This window comes from Diplotaxodon limnothrissa, linkage group LG16 (assembly GCF_057381915.1).
Source record: "Diplotaxodon limnothrissa isolate DT_005_m linkage group LG16, D_limnothrissa_male_GT1.1, whole genome shotgun sequence".
NCBI lineage: Eukaryota > Metazoa > Chordata > Actinopteri > Cichliformes > Cichlidae > Diplotaxodon > Diplotaxodon limnothrissa.
This window is the reverse complement of record NC_140611.1, coordinates 3,307,030-3,323,326: the sequence shown is the minus strand read 5'-3', so window position 1 is coordinate 3,323,326 and position 16,297 is coordinate 3,307,030. Positions and strand designations below refer to the sequence as shown.

At 41.7% G+C, this 16,297-nt stretch overlaps 1 protein-coding gene across 7 annotated transcripts in view; it reads left to right on the top strand.

The window, feature by feature from the left end:
- The window catches only part of ttn.2 (titin, tandem duplicate 2), a 219,954-nt gene that overhangs the window by 104,257 nt on the left and 99,400 nt on the right, over positions 1–16,297 (top strand). For all 7 annotated transcript variants that reach the window (XM_085373731.1, XM_085373730.1, XM_085373729.1 and 4 more), the window contains 20 exons: positions 1,162–1,304; positions 3,386–3,509; positions 5,054–5,320; positions 6,184–6,281; positions 6,387–6,555; positions 7,070–7,339; positions 7,731–7,997; positions 8,422–8,700; positions 9,045–9,453; positions 10,916–11,040; positions 11,143–11,409; positions 11,583–11,852; positions 12,491–12,790; positions 13,463–13,765; positions 14,023–14,210; positions 14,518–14,632; positions 14,738–15,028; positions 15,129–15,280; positions 15,639–15,786; positions 15,968–16,267. In XM_085373731.1, the coding sequence (XP_085229857.1) occupies positions 1,162–1,304; positions 3,386–3,509; positions 5,054–5,320; positions 6,184–6,281; positions 6,387–6,555; positions 7,070–7,339; positions 7,731–7,997; positions 8,422–8,700; positions 9,045–9,453; positions 10,916–11,040; positions 11,143–11,409; positions 11,583–11,852; positions 12,491–12,790; positions 13,463–13,765; positions 14,023–14,210; positions 14,518–14,632; positions 14,738–15,028; positions 15,129–15,280; positions 15,639–15,786; positions 15,968–16,267 (4,485 nt within the window). The remainder of the gene's footprint in view (positions 1–1,161; positions 1,305–3,385; positions 3,510–5,053; positions 5,321–6,183; positions 6,282–6,386; positions 6,556–7,069; positions 7,340–7,730; positions 7,998–8,421; positions 8,701–9,044; positions 9,454–10,915; positions 11,041–11,142; positions 11,410–11,582; positions 11,853–12,490; positions 12,791–13,462; positions 13,766–14,022; positions 14,211–14,517; positions 14,633–14,737; positions 15,029–15,128; positions 15,281–15,638; positions 15,787–15,967; positions 16,268–16,297) is intronic.

The following is a 16,297-nucleotide window of genomic DNA, read 5'->3' as shown; positions in this document are numbered from 1 at the left end:
GTTCGCCTGCAGTGTGAACGTAGCCTAAAATTTCCTGAAATTCCTCCTCTTGATTTGAGTTATCAACCCATCCCGTGATCCTCTTCAGTAATAGAATTAACACAAGGAGCACTATTTGATCAGATGATAATTTGTTGTTTTTAATAATTCAATAAATAATTAAAAGTTAGTGATGCAGTTGTTTTAATAATATTTCCCTTCACATGATTCATTTTGATTGATCTTGTTCCAACTTGTCTCTGAACTAGAATTTAATTCAGTGCAATATTTAAATAACTCAGCGACTGATTGAAAGCTCCTATAATGGCGCAGGCTTACAAGTTTCTAGAATTAAAAACTATTTCATATTTTGCTTCTCTCTCACTTTTAGATTTATCAAATCAGTAAATGTTCAGAAATAAAAGAAAGTTCAGCAGTCCAGCTACACAATCATAAACAGTCATTCTTGTTCAGAGTGTAGGGATTTAAATGTGAATTAACTTTAATAGATGAGTCATTTTGATGGTGAGACTGCAAACTCTTCAGACTGACAGCTTTCTGATTGCATGAGCTGTCATGCTGCCAGAGTGCATTTCAACAGGCTGTAAAGGGGCCTTAATTCAGGCATGTGAAGAAGCCTGTTATAAATAATTGATGTGGCTTGTTAATCCACACTGACTTCCTAGAGCTCTGTATGTCCCGTGTTACCAAACTCCCCAGTAGTGTGACGTTGGGTAACTCCTGTGAGGACATTCACATTCTCCTTTTCCTGGGAAATTGCAATCTTGTGATTGACAGGAGCAGACCGGCTTCCCTCAATGGATTTGGCAGATGTGGGCTCTCAGCCTATCAGGCTCCTTAGTTATTTTTGAAGCCACATTCCTTATCTAGAGAAGGGTTGCAGTGATTGGCAGGGGGGAAGGGTAGAACCCCAACTCTCACTGGCTCTGCCTGCCGTTTACATCTGACAGTAGGATTCATGCTAATGAGCTTGGACACCTAATGCCAAGTCTCAGGGCAGCTTGTTTCAGTTGTCCAAGGTCTTGCACCAGCAGCCTTCAGCTCAAAACACCATGAGGAATAGCCACTGAGGATTAGCCATGTCTCTCTGGGCGTTTTTTGGTTTTCATTGACCTGTTTTTCGGTCAGGGGCGCTAACCATGTTTTCTTCCCAATCTAAAGCCCAAGTGATTGGCCTCCAGAGGCCTCTGAAGGATGTCACCGTGACTGCTGGGGAGACTGCCACCTTTGAGTGCGAGCTGTCATACGAAGGCATCGCTGTCGAGTGGTTCCTGGGGGGTACAAAGCTGGAGCCAAGCGATAGAGTAAGTCTCAACACATCTGACTGAGCCCACGCAATGTTTCTTTACTGCGGACAGGATCACTAGGAGATTCGCTTCCTGAAACACAAGACCCATTAACATTCAGTTACAAACCACTACAGAAGTCCAGGCCTCATGATTGTGTCCCACAGCCAGAATTTCCCTTTCCATTTGTACACAATGTTCGTTTTTTGTGTCCAATGAACTGCTCCGGCTTCATATAAGGCTCTGCTGGTGTGGGTTTGGGATTCCTGGTTTTGAGATAACATAGGCAGGAAGGCTTTTCTGCCCCACAAGCGTTTCTGCAGGGTTATTTTTAACAGCTGAAGGAGGCTGAGGTGCAGGGCAAGTGGCAGCAGAGCTATGACAGCTACAGCTACAAAACACATGGACTGCTATAAGTGTTTTGCTTGAGCTGATGCACTTGCTGTTTCCACATTGTAATTCAGAGTTGAACAATGAATAGTCCAGGCCCTGAAATGAAATCGAGTCATATCCAGATCCAAGTGTTTAAAGTTTGAAGTAACCCGAGAACGGCGTGGTCCTTATGAATCGTTCCCTCCTTCTCGGTTGCACTGCATGTTGCATGTTTAGCATAGGTGGAGGTTTCAGCCACAGTAGTAGCTGAAGCACAGAAGAATGTAAAGCTGAATGTTTCCTTGGGCTCAATGAATAGCTTTTCCATCTCAGCGCATGTTTTTCTTGGGTAATACCAAAAGTGGCTGATTTGTTCAGCAGCGCATTTAAATACAAACAAACAGAAGAGTGTCGTTGGTACATGTGGTAGCAGATTATGAAGAACTGCACTTCCTCAAGTTCAGTTAAGATTCATAAAAGTGTCAGTATGAAGGGCAAACATGTAACTTTCTAAATTAAAACCAAAGGAAGAAACACCCCCAAAAAAATCTAGGTTTAGAGTTGGTCAAAGCAAATGTTACAGCGTTATGGCAGATATAAACTCACAAAGAGTTTAAAGTAAAATTGATAAAAAAGCAGCAGTTTGTCTTTCTTCTTATAGAAAAGTGCTTCAGGCCTCACATGACAACCCAATTAATCTAATCTTATCTTTTATGTTGAAGAAAAAATATGCAGGTTTTCAGCTGAAGATGTTACAAATAAAGTTTTTTTATAGAGCTAAATAAACTTTATTATCAGTTTGTCTTGTTTTTACTTTTTCTGTCACATTTCTGCTTATCAGCAAAAGTGTTTTTCTGATCAAGCAGCATTTTAACTATGACACTAATAGGCCACTTTATCCTCCACACATGAATGTACTGTCTACTTGTTGACAGCTGATGTGTCTTTTCATGCACACAGCACAGAAAAATATCATTGTACCTTCATCTTAAACGGTTCTGACAAATATCATTGTTAGGAATGAAAAATCGAACCAAGTTCATTTGATGTCACATAAATTTCAGTTGTGCTTATTTTGTTAGTCTGATAAAGAAATGCTGCACGTTTCATTTGTGAGTGTGTTGTGAGGCAGCTCTGTCACATGCAGGACACAGTGGTAAAAGCAGCTGTTGGGTGTTATAGGTTGTGTAGTTTAAATTGGGAAAATGGGGAGGGGTGGAGGGGGAGGGGTGCCTATATTCATTTTGGCCGTCCAGGCTTAACCGAGAAAATCTCTGTGCTTCACATTCTGTAGATGTGGAGAAACAAAGGAACCTCCAAAGAACAAAGACTGTTGATCACATATAAACCTGTCTTACCATTAGCAATTATTGCTTTGCTAACAGGAGGAGGAGGACCAGGGTTTGAACCTCACGGGCAATGTTCAGTGACACTGCAATACCTAATCCTTGCAGCAATGAGGTTTAATGTCATATATTCATTCATAGTCTGGGAAAAAAACAGAAAAATCCAAATTAGATTGGAAATTAGTGAGTTGGTTTAGTGAGATAAGATTTATACAGACAAAAACTGAATCTCTAAACTTGATATAAGATCTTCAGAGAAGTTAAAACCTGTGACATGTTGTGACATTCAGGGCAGGAAAATACTAAATATGAATGAATCTATCAACCTGACAGGAAGTATACAGGACAGATTAAACCCTGTGATTATCGACTCTGTTGCAGGTGGTGTTGAAGGCGGAGGGTAAAGTCCACACCCTGACTCTACGCAATGTCGAGCAAAACGAAGCCGGACAAATCAAACTCGCAGCCAAAGACTTCCAGACTGAGGCCAGTCTTACTGTCAAAGGTAACCCAACAACACTATTTCAGGATTTTTAACTTAATTCCAGACACCCTCTCTACTTTTAAGATTAGGCTTAAAACTTATAGTCAGGACTGGATCAGGTGACCCTGAATCCACCCTGGTTATGCTGCATTAGACTTAGGCTGCTGGTGCCTTCCATTGATGCACTGACTGTTTCTCCTCTCATCCCTTTTGTGTTCATAGGCCACTCCAGATTTAATTATGAGTTATTATTAATCTCTGGCTCACTTCCACAGCATGTCTTTTATCTTGTTTCCCTCCCCTCACCTCCAACTGGTGGCAGCAGATGGCCCCGCCCCTCCCTGAGCCTGGTTCTGCTGGTTCCTCGTCGCTAAAAGGGAGGTTTTCCTTCCCACTGTTGCCAAAGCGCTTGCTCACAGGGGTCATATGATTGTTGGGGATTCTCTGTATTATGGTTGGCTCTTTACCTCACAATGTTAAGCCGCTTGAGACGACTGTTGTTGTGATTTGGCGCTATATAAACAAAATGGAATTGAATTAAATTGAATTGATGTCACCAGCTTTTTTAGTGTCCTTCTAGAAGACAACAGCAATGAACACTGCACTTGCCACAGCTGACTGATAGAAAATCTCCAGCATTTTACTCTGCAAGTTGATATATCTTGGTGTCTTTATAAAATCGAGCATGCAGTGGTTGTGTTGGTTGGTCTTCCAGTTCAATTTGTTTGTTTGTCAATGTGGATGGATACTGTTAAATGCACTTAAGATATTCAATTCAATTTAATTCATATAGCGCAAAATCACAACAACAGTCACCTCAAGGTGCTTTATATTGTAGGGTAGACCCTACAATGATATATAGAGAGAAAAACCCAACAATCATATGACCCTATGATCCTACGAGCAAGCAGTTTGGCGACAGTGGGAAGGAAAAACTCCCTTTTAACAGGAAGAAACCTCCGGCAGAACCAGGCTCAGGGAGGGACTTTGTCAGTGCATGGTCCAAGTAGTTTCCACTACAATGGTAAGTTTTCTGTTTCAGATTGTAAACATGACTCAGGATCACAGACAGCTCACTGGCACAGGTCCTTATCATTTGTATTGCTGATTGTTTTACTTAGGTCTGTAATTTGGGTAGGTACATATCTCACAGAAAAAAGAAAACTTTATACTGTGAGATATGAAAAAAAAGGTTATTTAAAAAGGTCATTATGAATGTATAAACTTTACTTGTGGAGGCTGCACAGGTGTATTATCAAATCCCCAAGATTATTTTGCACTTACCCATCTAACGCCAAAAAACACAATTGGCTTGGACCGCAGCTACTCTCTTACTGCAGCTTACTGAGACTTTACATTGTTAACTTACATTTTTCTGTGGGCATTTTAAGACTAGAAGAGGTGAAACGTTGCACTGATAAATCAACCACAATATGTGACTATCACTGCAGCCTTATTTTATTGGCCAGGATGAAATCCCACGAAAAATAAACTGATCTTTAGTGTTCAGTTTCTACTTCACTGAAATTCAAACTGCTGTCTTCTCTGTTTCTTTGTTCATCCAGAACCACCAGTGGAGTTCACTAAGCCTCTGGAGGACCAGACAGTGGAAGAGGAGGCCACGGCCACACTCGAATGTGAAGTTTCCAGGGAAAATGCAGAAGTGCGATGGTTCAGGGATGGACAGGAGATCCGCAAGACAAAGAAATATGAGATGATCATTGACGGCTGCAAGCGAGCGCTGGTCATCCACGACTGCACTTTGGACGACTCAAAAACATATGCTTGTGATGCTAAAGACTTCAAAACCTCATGCTTCCTCAATGTTGAACGTAAGTATAGTTGTGAAATGGGAAGAAAATTAAGTTAGAAGTTATTAGGCATGAAAAGGAACCCCAATTAGACTGTGACTCACCCCTTATTGGCCTAAAACAACCCTCTCAATGAGAAGGGGTCCCCACGGTAACTAATAGGCCCAAAATGGGACAGAAGTACTGGGCCAGCTGCCGACTGTCTCTATGCCTTCAAGGAACTGTTTCGTCATAAAAACCCATCCTATGACTCTCCAGATCTGTGCTGATATTAATCCTGGCAGAGATTTGGAAAGCCGCAGGTTTTGAGCTGAATGCTCATAAATTTGAATCTCAGCACTGAGCAGCCCCATTCTGTCACTTTATGGCTGAGTTGCAGTGTTTCTTCCACTTTGCAAAAATACCATTTATAGTTTCAGTCAGTGAGAGCCTTTGACTTGAAATCTGTGGGTGCGTCAAAACAACCCATTGTTTCACAAATGTTGGTAAAGGTGGGTCCTTGATTTTATACAGCTGTGGCAATGGGACTGAAAGCATCGGATTTCAAAGATTAAGAGGTGTGGCCCAGTAGTGTTGGTCATTAAGGAAACAGTCTCTGTTTTTGTTAAGGAACCCTTTTTAAGAGATAGATGGCACTCTGAGATTTGTGATTTTAAGCTCCAAATTAAAATCAAATTACTTTTAACATGCCTGTATACATACTCATTTGTCAAATCACAAATCACAAACTCCCCACAAAAGTTAAAGTGCCTTTTAAAACAGTAAAGAAACTTCCACATGAAGCCCAGAGGATACATTGGCCTTGCTCTTCTATTAAGGTAACCTCCCCTCCAGGAGGTGGTAAACTGAGTGTATTAACGAGTCTCTTCTCTTTGTCTGAATAGCTCCACACATTGAGTTCTCAAAGCCACTCCACGACGTCGAGGTTGTAGAGAAGGAATCAGCCAGGTTTGAATGTGAAGTGTCCAGAGAAGACGTCAAAGTGAGAACACACGCTTTTGCCAGATGAGCTTACAGTAAAGGTTACATTTCATGTTTTCTTTGGACTGATCTTGCTCTCAGTGACCTCTTCCTTCACATCTCACAGGTCCGCTGGTTTAAGGACGGAAATGAAATCAGAAAGGGAAAGAAATACGAAATTATTGCACAAGGTCGCCAGCACATCCTCATCATCCACAAGTCTGTGTTTGACGATGAGGCTGAATACGAATGTGATGCAAAGACCTCAAAGTCCTCTGGCATGCTCACTGTCGTTGGTAAGAATCAAGAAGTTCTTCTTCGATCACAGCCTCTTTCTTCATACACGTATTAATGTGTTTGGTTACTTGATTTTATTATTTAACGTTAGATGTAATTGTTCAGTTCTTCAAAGCTAAAGATAATATTTGACAATTTCTGATGCTCAAAGTAAAGTTTTTCTCAGATATTTGAACCATCACAAGAACAGAAAATTACAATTTTCTTCAGTTTGGTTTAGTTGGATTAAATTAAATAAATCAAGGAAAACAGCACATTTTACATTTGTGTGACCAATAAATGTTTGTGATTTGGAGATCAGTCAGTGAAATTAGAATATGAGTTGGATAAGCAGAAGTGGACAGATTGATTTGATAATTTAACATAATTTTGCTGAAGCTGAATGAGTTTTATGAATTAGATATAAATGATGTGAGCATGATAGCAGTTATGGCAGTTTACTGCTAAAATATATGTTGTTAAAAATGTATTAAAAGGTTTTAAGCAACTAATGGAGGATTCCTTTCATTGCAGAGGAGGAGACAAGGTTCACCAAGAACCTGTTCAATGTGGAGGGAACTGAGACTGACAGTGTAAAACTTATTTGTGAAGTCTCCAAACCCAGCGCAGACGTTATCTGGTACAAAGGAGACACGGAGCTGCCAGAGGGTGGCCGCTATGAGCAAATTGTAGATGGGAAGAGAAGGATACTCCTGATCAAGGATCTGAACATGTCTGATGCTGGAGAGTACAACTGCAGGCTAAGTTCCAGCAACAAAACTTCAGGAAACCTCAAGATTAATGGTACGCAAAAAATGTTAAAGGCACTTGGAACAAAGTAACAGCGAGAGCAGTAACACACACAACAAAGAAAATGCAGAGAAATAAATCTAAAATCAGGATTTATTATTTTAAACCCTTACCTTTCAACATCTATCACTCCATTTGCAACCCATCTTGGGTAAAGGTTAGGTTTTGGTTAATTTCAGGCCATTGTTATAGGATATTTTACAATTTGAAGCACCTAAATACAAACCTTTTCTCAGATAACTTGATTGATTTGACTTGATTTGAAATGTGACAGCCTCTAGGAAATGTTCGTTTTTAGCATGTGGCTAAAAGAAACCCGATTCTAAGCCTTAGTCTCACTGAAATAAACCCATCTCTAAGCTCTGAAATGCTTCCTGTGTTGCAGAATTAGCTGCTGAATTCATCTCAAGGCCACAAAGCCTAGAAGTGGTGGAAGGAGAGAAGGCAGCGTTCACGTGCTCCATATCCAAGGAGACCTATGAAGTCAAATGGATGAAGGATGACGTGGAGCTCGAGGCCGGAGAGAAATACCAGATAGTCACCGATGGCAAGAAACGAATCCTTGAAATCAAGGACTGTGAACTTAAAGATGAGGGTGGATACATAGTTATGATTGGACCAACTAGAGCCAGCGCCGACCTTACTGTGCTCGGTAAGCCCTGCCCACTTTAAGTTTATCTCAGTTAATGGGAAGAAAACCTGCTCCCGGGAGACCAAATGAAGTTTTAAATTAGTTTGTTTTTCAAGTACACTAAGCATTTTCCCTGAATCTGTATTTAACAATTTACATTCGAGATCAGTCTTGTTCAACATTGGCAGCATGAAGCAAAATATAGGAATTTATTGAAGTAAAATTTCTTTTTCATATTGAATGTATATCTTTTTTTATTAATAATATTTTTGGCAACACATTCTGAAACGTAATATTAGCTAGAAGTACTTGCAGTGCAGGAAGGTGTCATTTTTGGGTTTTGTTTCTTCCCCGGCTCAAGGAGTTCAGCCGTTTGAAATTAAAGTCTTTTGTCCAGATGACCCAGAAATATTCTCATTGGTGTCTGCTCTATTATTTTCTGCAGAGAGACTGAAAATCATCACTCCTCTAAAAGACACAGAGGGCAAAGAAGGTCAGGAGGTCATCCTGAACTGTGAGGTCAACACAGAGGGAGCAAAGGCCAAGTGGCTGAAGAACGACGACACCATATTTGAGAGCAGCAAGTACGTAATAACCCAGAGAGACAATGTCTTCTCCCTGAGAATCAAAGATGTCCAGAAGGGAGACGAATCCAACTACAGCATCAACTTGACCAATCAGAGAGGAGAGCATGCCAAGAGCAACTGCAGCCTGACCATCAGGGGTGAGTGGTTCCTGGCAGCAGCATGGCTGCATGTTTTGTTGTGTTTGCAGTCCCACTGTCACATAAAGTGAAACATCACCGAGTATTGTTGCTGAACATGTACATCACTTGATGATTTCTACTTTGAGCACTTAATGTATCACATTATAAGACTCACATCATCTCTAACATGATGATGGGTTCACCAAACAACAGTCCTCAGACTTGGTCCAGTAGATCACCTTTGGCATGAGAAGGAGAATTGTAGGATGTCCAATGTATTATTAGCAAAGTATATAAATGCAAAGTACCAAAGTACCTACAGTATTAATGTCTGAAATATGACTGTACTTTGTGTTTTTCAGAGGAGAGTCTAAGAATAGTGGTTCCCCCGGAGGACATTGACACTCAGGAGAAGAAGACCATCAGCTTCTCTTGTAAGGTCAACAGGCCCAATGCTACTCTGAAGTGGATGAAGGCCGGTGAGGAGATTACCCTCAGCAAACGCATTGTCTACAGAGTTGACAAAGACAAGCATACTCTTACCATCAAAGACTGCACCCTGGCCGATGAGGGTGAATACACAGCTGTAGCCGGAGATGACAAAGCCACAGCAGAGCTCATCATCAGCGAGGCACCGACGGATTTCAACGTGCACCTAAAAGACCAAACAATCACCGAGTTCGAGGACGCAGAATTTACATGCAAGTTGACCAAAGAGAAAGCTGAAGTCAAGTGGTACAGAAATGGCCGAGAGATCAGAGAAGGACCCAGGTGTGTGAAACGTTTCTTTTTCTCTGTGAATGATGTGAACACACTCTGTTCATTTAATTTTAAACTGTGACCAACACAACAAAGACCAAACTGATTTCACTGTTAATATATTTCATTATAGAACCTTATTATATTTATATTATAAGTAAATACAGAGTACTAAATATATACTGTACTGTGCAAAGGTCTCGAGCCGCCCCTTATTTCTTCATACTTTGGTTCCAAGGAGCCATACTATGTCCTATTGTTCGAAGTAGTCCTGAGCAATAGATCTCCAGGCCTTCTGAAGGTTTTTTATTGTTTGTGTTTGAGCACTGGCTGCTTTTTTTTACTCACTTTCAGCCCAGTCCATTTTCCATCTGTCCATCTATCCATTTTCTTCTGCTTATCCGGGGCCGGGTAAACCCTGAATAAGTGGAATGTCAAGGAGTTCACAGAGATGTCACCTCTCTGGCGTGTGCTGGGTCTTCACCAGGCCTCGTTCTAGTCGGACATGCCCGAAACACTTCACCCAGGGGGGCATCCTTTACAGCACGTCCCATTTAGTGCTGCAATCATTTCTATTACTTGCACCACACAATAACGGTTTACCACTTTGCAGAGAAAGGCAAAGCACATGCACGCCATCAAGGAGTACTCCTGCATGCCACGGCCAAAGTTTAAGCAAGTTGGACGCTGGTTTAGCTCACTGGGATGAGCAGGCAACCATATGCTGTGTGGCTGGCCCGGGTTTGAGTCCAACCTGCCGCCCTTTACTGTATGTTCCCTCTTTCAATCTGCTTTCCCTTCAGCCTCTCCGTCTAGCCAATAAAAAGGCCAAAAAAACCCAGTTCAAACCAGTTGACCGCTGCACCCTGTGACTTGCCTTTGCTCAGCCAATAGAAATGAAGCCTACAGCTATGCCAGGTTCAACCACACAATGAAGGAAAACGTTCTGTGCAGATCCAAGTTCAGTGAACTTTTAGACATACATATGTAGGGACCTCCAGTCCTTAGGGAAGCTTTTTTCCTCATACTGTAATCCATACATGTGTGCACGTGTTTTAATAAATCACCACACCTGTTTCCCACTGTCATAACAAAAGATAAAGAAATGAGGGGTGGCTGAGTCTTTTGCATGGTACTGTATAAATACAAATTAATCAACAAAAACAAAGGGAGAAGTTGCCCTCAGTAATTTCACTGTTTTTGAACACACGTTCCTGCACAATTACTCTCAGTTAGCAGCCGTAATCGGAGCAGGACAAATTAGCATGGCCAGCTACACTGCACCCCCAAATCACAAACTGCAGTAACTCCCAGACTTAATGACTTTACACATTTACAAAGGAGAAAAAACAAAAGTTTATTTTTGTATCCACACAGAATTCTTCCTGATGAACAGTGTCCTCCGTTTTTACACTTTACTGTTTTGGAATCTGTCTCCTTCTTTACTTTTAAACAATTCACTATTTTGTCTCAGATACATATTTGAACGAGATGGAAAGATTTGCACTTTGCGCATCAAGGAATGCAGACCTGATGATGAATGTGAATATGCCTGTGGTGTGGAGGAGAAGAAATCCAGGGCCAGGCTTTTTGTTGAAGGTGAAATCCTCAGCGTTGCCTCCAAGAGTTTTCAGTAGAATGTAGTTCCTCTTCTGTTCCTGCTTGGTGTGACCGCTTTAAAAATGTTATTTTGTCCTGCAGAGACCCCAGTGGAAATCATCAGACCCCCGCAGAACGTGTTTGAACCTCCAGGCTCGGACGTTGTATTTGAGGTGGAGCTCAACAAAGACAGAGTGGAGGTGAAGTGGTTGAGGAACAATATGACCGTTGTCCAGGGAGACAAATACCAGATGATGAGCGAGGGTAAAGTCCACAGATTGCAGGTCTGTGAGATCAGACCTCGGGACCAGGGAGAGTACAGAGTCATTGCCAAGGATAAAGATGCAAAGGCCAGGCTGGAACTGGCAGGTGAGAGTGCAGACACAAAAAATACAATAACTGTCACTGCAGTCACTGCTACTGCAGTCCAAGTCCAAGGCATTGTCCAGTGAGCCATGGGTTACTTAGAAAAATCAGTGTTGTGTTCAGTAGTTATTGTACCTGCTACATGTGCTACTGATGATATTCCTCACCTCTTGCAGCTGTGCCTCAGATAAAGACCACTGACCAGAACTACGTCACAGATGTTGGAAAGCCTGTTATCATGGTCGTCCCCTACAGTGCCTATCCACAAGCTGAAGCTGACTGGCTGTACAACAACCTGAGTCTGCAAAAAGACAACATCTACACCTCAGCTGAGCACACAGAGTACCGATTAAAGAACCCCAAGAAGGTCGACGAGGGCTCCTACAAGATCATCATCAAAAACAAACATGGAGCGGGAGAAGCTTTCATCAACCTGAATGTCATTGGTAAGGTCTCCTTTGTTATGTAGAAGCAGCTGGTTAACTACAAGTAAACAAAATTATACTAAATTAGTGTTAAGACAGTTTACAATTAAAATTACACTGAACTGCAGCTTCCACAAGGATTTTATAGTAATTACGTGTGATATTAGAGATAAAATAGTTACTAGTACAAGCTAGTTTTTTTAAATAGTCTGACCACTATTGGGATCATTAATGTTAAATGTGAAGCCAAATCTGGACAACACGTCGTCAAAAGCTGTGTTCTGCTATATTAATCTAATTCAGATGATACATAGTGCCTCAGTATTTCTCACCCCATACATAATGAATGTTACTTAAATCTGCAGGTTGTTTCCTTCAAAAGTAGCTGAAGCAGCATGAAAAGGTGCAAAACATTATTTTTAATTGTCAAAAAGAAAAGCATAAAAATTCTCAAATCCCATAATAACGAGTGAACTTTAAAAGCACCAGTCATACTTAAAACAACAAAATAATGGGTGTCGTGTGGTATTTTCACATCTGCTGTTTCTGTGATTAAGAATAAACTTTAGAACGGGTTTCTCTTCATTCAGAGCTGATACTGTAGTGTAGATGTCCATAGGCTGCTTATCTTATCCTATAATGTGATTTTCTTTTCCCAGATGTCCCAGGACCTGTGAAGAACCTCCAGGTGACTGACACTGCAGATGGTGAGATCAGCCTCGCATGGGAGGAGCCTGAGAGCGATGGCGGCAGTAAAGTCATCGGCTACGTAGTGGAGAGACGTGATGAGAAACGTAAGACCTGGACACTGGCCACCGACCATGCCGAAAGTCCTGAGTACACAGTGACCGGCCTCCAGAAGGAGTCCAAGTACCTATTCAGAGTCTGTGCCCGAAACCGGGTTGGCAGCGGACCCACTGTGGAGACTGACGAAGCTGTGCAAGCTAAGAACAAGTTTGGTGAGATTTACTGTATTTATCTTTTGCACACATTTAAATAATGATGTAAAGTAGTTCTGATGTTAGACAGTAAGCTTCACTTTAAGGTAACAAAAAAGATATAAAACTAAGTTGAAGAGATGTTACTTTTTTAGGTAAAATAAAAACAAACAATAGTTTAACTTTATAAATATAGAGACTTTATATTGCAAAATACTGATAAAAATTTGTAGTGCATGAACTGATATCTTGGTAATGTTAGCTTATTGTTCTCGTAACTGAATTAGACGGAGGCTAAATCAAATTATCTGAATATGGTGAGTATGGTGTTAATATAACAAACATGCCAAATCTTTGAAGTTAAGTTGACCTGTTCTGCTCATATCCTTGTTTCTTTTTTAAAATCTTTACTCTGTTAGAGTTCAAAATAACCCATGATATTTTATTTTAAACTGTTCCTTTACACAGCCACCAACTTTCTCTTAGCTTCTTTATGAGCCACAGGATGTTTCAGATTAAACAGAAGCATTGATATTTTGATGAAAGGAAATTAAACAGTCTAGTTAAGTGGACAAAAGTAGCCCAAACTTCCAAGTTCAAGATCTTTGAGGTGCAAATTTAACTTGATATATACTTTAATACTTGGATGCTTGAACACATGTTCACTAAAATATATTTTGTTTATCTCTGTAGATGTTCCTGAAGCTCCTCTGAATGTGATCGTGGGAAACGTCACCAAGTTTGGCTGCACTCTGTCTTGGGAGCCTCCCACGTCAGATGGAGGCTCTCCCATTACCTCTTATATCATTGAGCTCCGCGACAGGACGTCAGTGAAGTGGTCTCCTGTCCTGGTGGCCAAACCTGATGACCTCAGTGCCATCATTAATGATGTCATTGAGAATAAAGAGTACATTTTTAGAGTGAAAGCTGAGAACAGAGCCGGTGTCGGCAAACCCAGTGCTGCCTCACAGCCCGTCAAAATCATGGATCCAATCGGTGAGTTTGGCTCATGGAAAGATGATTGGTTACCCTTTCAAGTAAGAAAATGATTATCTAATGGTTAGATAAGGTTAGTCTGTCCCTCAAAATCAGGGAAAATCAATATTGAACAGAAAGAAGCTAGCACTCCAAAGCAACTTAACTAGTTCAGTGTCAACCTTTCTTGCCTGGTAAAACGTAGCACACACACTGGTTTACCCTAGGATACTTCTAACTTAACAGGTTTAAAATTGGTGTTTTCTGATCACCTGCAGAGCGTCCCAGCCCCCCTCTGAACCTGTCCTGGCAGGACCAGAACAAGAGCTCAGTGCAGCTCACCTGGGAGACTCCACTGAAGAACGGAGGCAGCATGATCACCGGATACATCATTGAACGCTGTGAGGACGGTTCTGACAAGTGGCTCCGCTGCAACGCCCGTCTCTGCCCTGACCTCTTCTACAAGGTACAAATCAAAGAAAATCATCTGCAAACCTGAGTAGCTGTTTCGTTGATGTTCAGTGTCTTGTGACCAAAAACAACCTTTGAGTAAAAGCCCTTTATCAGCTGCTTCGGGCTAAAAGCGTGTCATTAGATAATTGACAAAACAAGCCTTCCAGCGAGGGTTTAAAAAAACCTGTCATTTAAAAAAGGCATACCAGTTATTTCAAAGTAAAAACCTCCCAAAACTGTCTTTTAAAGTCTTTTAAATAAAAGGTTTTTTAAAAGTTTGACATTTCTTTGTTGTAATCCCTCACTGACGTTTGCCTCAGGTGTCAGGTCTGAAATATGGGACTAAGTACAACTACAGAGTGTTTGCTGAAAACGCTGCCGGAGTCTCTGAGCCTTCAAACATCATTGGACCTCTGCTAGCTGACGACCCACATGGTGAGATTAATGAATTAGTTCATAGTTATTTTATTCATATGCTATTCCTTCATAGTAAAATCCTTGGCAAAGGCAGGCACGTTAAAACCTCTGTCTCTTCTCCAGTTGGTCCAAGCTTTGACCTGAGTGCTTTTAAAGATGGCCTGGAAGTGATTGTTCCCCAGCCTCTCACCATCAGAGTCCCCATAACTGGATATCCAATACCTGTTGCTAAGTGGACCTTCGGAGAGAAGGAGCTATCCAGCGTGCATGATGAGCGGGTTTTCCTCATGACAAAGTCAACATTTACAGAACTAATGGTCACTCCGAGTGTCCGTCCAGACAAAGGCATCTACACGCTACATCTGGAGAATGATGTCACATCGGTCTCTGGAGAGATTGAAGTCAATGTTATTGGTACACCTTAAAAATCTTCCCTAAAAAAACTGAGCAGAGCCTTGACAAATGTTACATTTTTGTTAAAATTGTGTCATCGGATTTCTGTTTGTGTCTCCAGCTGCACCCAGTGCTCCAAAGGACTTCAAGGTCCTTGAGGTGACTCGGCAGCATGTCCACCTGAGCTGGGAGGCTCCAGAGCATGATGGAGGAAGTCCTCTGATTGGCTACCAGGTGGAGAAACGAGACGTGTCCCGCAAGACCTGGGTCAAGGTACAACAGTGACATCGGCTTTCAGAGTGTGCTGAACCAGCTGATCACTACATAATGTGTCATATAATATTTAAATTAAAAAAGTGTAATTTTATATTTTAAAACACACACACGTGTAAGAGAGAGAGTGCTCTGTAATTAGCTGGCTCTGGGTATTCATGAACAAGTAACAGCCGAATCGTAACAACACCTGCTGACTGGCACTCGTATAGTGCATTTCCAGTATTATCACCCACTCAATAATATCTCCCCTCATACTATTTCCATGGCCCCAGCCTGTCATGAAGAAATGTTTAGCTGGACTGCACATGGTGATGAAGGACCAGTTAAGCCTGATGTTAATTCTTCTTTCTCTAAGGTGACCACAGGGATCCAGGATCTGGAGTTCACCGTTACTGACGTGGTTGAAGGGAAGGAGTATTTGTTCAGAGTCACCGCCTGCAACAAATGTGGACCGGGAGAGCCAGCGTATATTGACGAGCCAGTTAACGTCTCCTCTCCTGCAAGTGAGTAAAGGCAGTGTTCAATGTGTAACATTGATGTTAATGACAATACTGGCTGTCTCTATTAATCAAAATACTTAAACACATTCTTCGTACACGTAGAGTCAGAACAACACGAGACTTCCTTTCGATTAAACTGCTTCTGAGAAACTTTCTAAGCGCTCCAACTGTTTTTTTTCTCCAGCTGTCCCCGACCCTCCAGAAAACCTGAGGTGGAGGGACAAGTCAGCCAGTGGCATCTTCCTGACCTGGGAGCCGCCAAAGTATGATGGCGGAAGCGGCATCCGGGGCTACAATGTTGAACGCTGTCAGAGAGGAACGGATAAGTGGGAGCCCTGTGGGGACTTGGTACCTGAGCTGAAGTGCCAGGTGACGAATCTTATTGAGGGTCAGTGGTACTCTTACAGAATCAGAGCCCTGAACCGACTTGGAGCCAGCCGGCCCTGCAAAGCCACTGATGAGATCCAGGCTGTTGATCCTAAAGGTACTTGTGATGTAGTCCTCTTAGGACCAT